The following is a 2586-nucleotide window of genomic DNA, read 5'->3' as shown; positions in this document are numbered from 1 at the left end:
CTCTGCCAAGTGTTGCCCCACTCCTAGTGCTCAGACTGAGCCCAGCAACAGTTTCCACTGGAGTCTCTTGCAGCTAGTCAACCATTCATAGCTGAGTTGGGGATTACTGTAACCCAGTCCCAGAGCGCAGTTCCAGTCCCTCTGCACTCTCTTAAAGCTGCTGACCTGCTGGGAGGCACATTTCTGGGCAACGCCCCCTGCTTATCTTCGTGGGTTGATGCCCCCTTTGTTCAATCCAGTAGCCTCCCTTAGGGTCTCCTGCACTCCAGTGGTTGGTGCCCCTGTGGGTGTGGACGCCTGTCCTTCCAACCGCCTTTGTCCTCCCAGGAACTGCTGAGATTCTGCCACCTTCCCCCTGGCTGGGATCGCGACTCACCAAAATTCTCATGGTGTGCTGTCTCCTCTTTTTCCCTTTTTATGGTTGTCTCTCCACGCTGTGTAGATCTTCTTACTTCAGCGAACTCCAGTGACCTTCCTACACCTATCCCCACAATTCTGTGTCTCCTGGTTTGTTTCTCTGCTGGATCGGTTCCCCTCTGTCCCCACTCTGCCCTACACCAGCTCTCTATGGTCGGCCATCTTTGGTTCTCCCCTTCCATATCATATCATTCTTAAGATACATTCTGTCAGCATGACTTAGCTTTTATTTTTCCTTGATCATTGAGCTGAAGAATTATGATTTATTTCCATGAGCATAGAATTTTGATTAAATAATTTGCTCTACAAAACAAAATGTGTCTTTGCTCTTTTTGCTTCATCTACTTAACAGTTTATTTGTTGGTATGAGCAGATGCTTTTTAATTTTATATATTGAATAATGGCTGTTAAACTTAATGATTTACTTCTGATGAGCAAATCTCTTGAAATTACTAATATAGATTTAACATTTAGATTATTTTCTCAACTACAAAGACTTAGGAATTAGGTATTGATGGGAAATTCTATAAAAAGAATGAAAGAACATTCTCATGCATTAAGTTAGGAAAGCATAAAGGACACAAATTTCAATACAGGAAGAACTTTGAATTATGAGAGGCATGCAGATGTTGAGACTTTCATACTGCATATACAAGTTGCAAATAACAGTAAATTCCATATATTTATATAAGATTTAAAACTCTGGATTATTTTATTTAGCAAATGAAAGTATTCACATTTTCAGGTTTTTCATCAACTTGACAAAACTATTATCATTTCTATCAACTTTTGCAGAATACCAATTATTCTTTTATCAGAACCGATAAGCACCAGTGGACTCACAACTGCATAGACATTTCCAACAAGCCTGTGAATATCCAAGACAATTGGTTCATATTTCTGCAATACAGCTGAGAAGGAAGAGATGATGATATCCACACAGTACATAATCACAAAGAAACTCACAAGCACTAAGACAGTACAGGTGGCCCGTTTTGCTGGGGAAATTCTTGGGGAAATTCTCATGCTGTGAAGGTATTCAGACTTCCTGTGATGGCTACATAAGAAAATAATCATGTACATGCTGGACAGCAGCATGATTCCTACAAAGAAGATGTTCTGGAACAAAGAAAGTGAGAGAAATAACGCCATGATGATGGAGTTCATCTTGGAAAGTGAGCAGTTTTTGCTGACATTGAGTAGATTGGTCCTGTTGGAATGAGCTACAGTATAGATGATCATGTGGCTATTGGAAGACAGGTTGAGGGACCAAAAACAGAAGAAAGCAATGACAATATAATGTGTGAGTTTCTGTTTAAATCTTGACAAGCAGAAGGAGCTTGGACTGATGGTGATGATCTGAATGATGCTCAAAAGGCAGGTATTGGAGATGGAGAGATTTCTTGTCACTCTATTCACGTAGAACAAAAGCTTACATTTCAATTCATTTGAAAAATTCAACAATTGGAACATGTCTTCAGATAAAATGAGCAGTGTAGTAAGTAGCATTACAATGTGAACAGAAGCCAAGTGACAGGTTACTGTATCAATGGGCTTTGGCCTATGAACCTGGTGGCCTGTGAAGATGTGGAAGACAAGGAAGAAGGCATTGGCTAAGGTTCCAATGCCAGCTTGGAAAAAATATACATTTTTAAATAACATTAATAATGATTTTGTTCATCTCAGCATACTGAATATATTTCAGATACCTATAAAATAAAAGACCTATGTCATATCACATGTGATTTTCACATTTGTGATGAAAACTATCACAAACCGTCATATTTATTTAGACTATTTATGTATAATGAGCCCTGAATGCTTAATAGAAATTTCTAGATATAAAAATTCTACATTTCTGTTTCCACAATAAATATATTGTCATTATGTTAATTTTGAATCCTTTCAAGATTCCTCAATTTGTGGATATCAAAAAACTCTGTAACAAAACAATCTGATTTTTCACTTTTATTTCAAAACATTTTCAAGCAAACTCTGAGAACATACATACAATGCATACATATTTTAATCTTTAATAATTCATATTCAGGAATGCATGAATGGACAAAACAATTCTTCTGCAACCACAAGGCATGCATGAATTTACAAAGTACACATTGCATAATTGATTAAATGATTGGTGAACTTTGTTCAAAGGTTTAATCTGGC

General features: G+C 37.6%; 1 protein-coding gene across 1 annotated transcript; it reads right to left on the bottom strand.

Moving 5' to 3' along the window:
* Window positions 1–1170: 1170 nt before the first annotated feature.
* Window positions 1171–2079, bottom strand: LOC131481689 (putative vomeronasal receptor-like protein 4). Its single transcript, XM_058671595.1, has one exon. The coding sequence runs from the start codon at window positions 2077–2079 to the stop codon at window positions 1171–1173; it is 909 nt and encodes a 302-aa protein (XP_058527578.1).
* Between the last annotated feature and the right edge of the window lie 507 nt (window positions 2080–2586).

Source organism: Ochotona princeps, chromosome 13 (assembly GCF_030435755.1).
Source record: "Ochotona princeps isolate mOchPri1 chromosome 13, mOchPri1.hap1, whole genome shotgun sequence".
Lineage (NCBI taxonomy): Eukaryota > Metazoa > Chordata > Mammalia > Lagomorpha > Ochotonidae > Ochotona > Ochotona princeps.
Note: the sequence above shows the minus strand (reverse complement) of the source record. Positions and strands in the feature narration are given on the sequence as shown.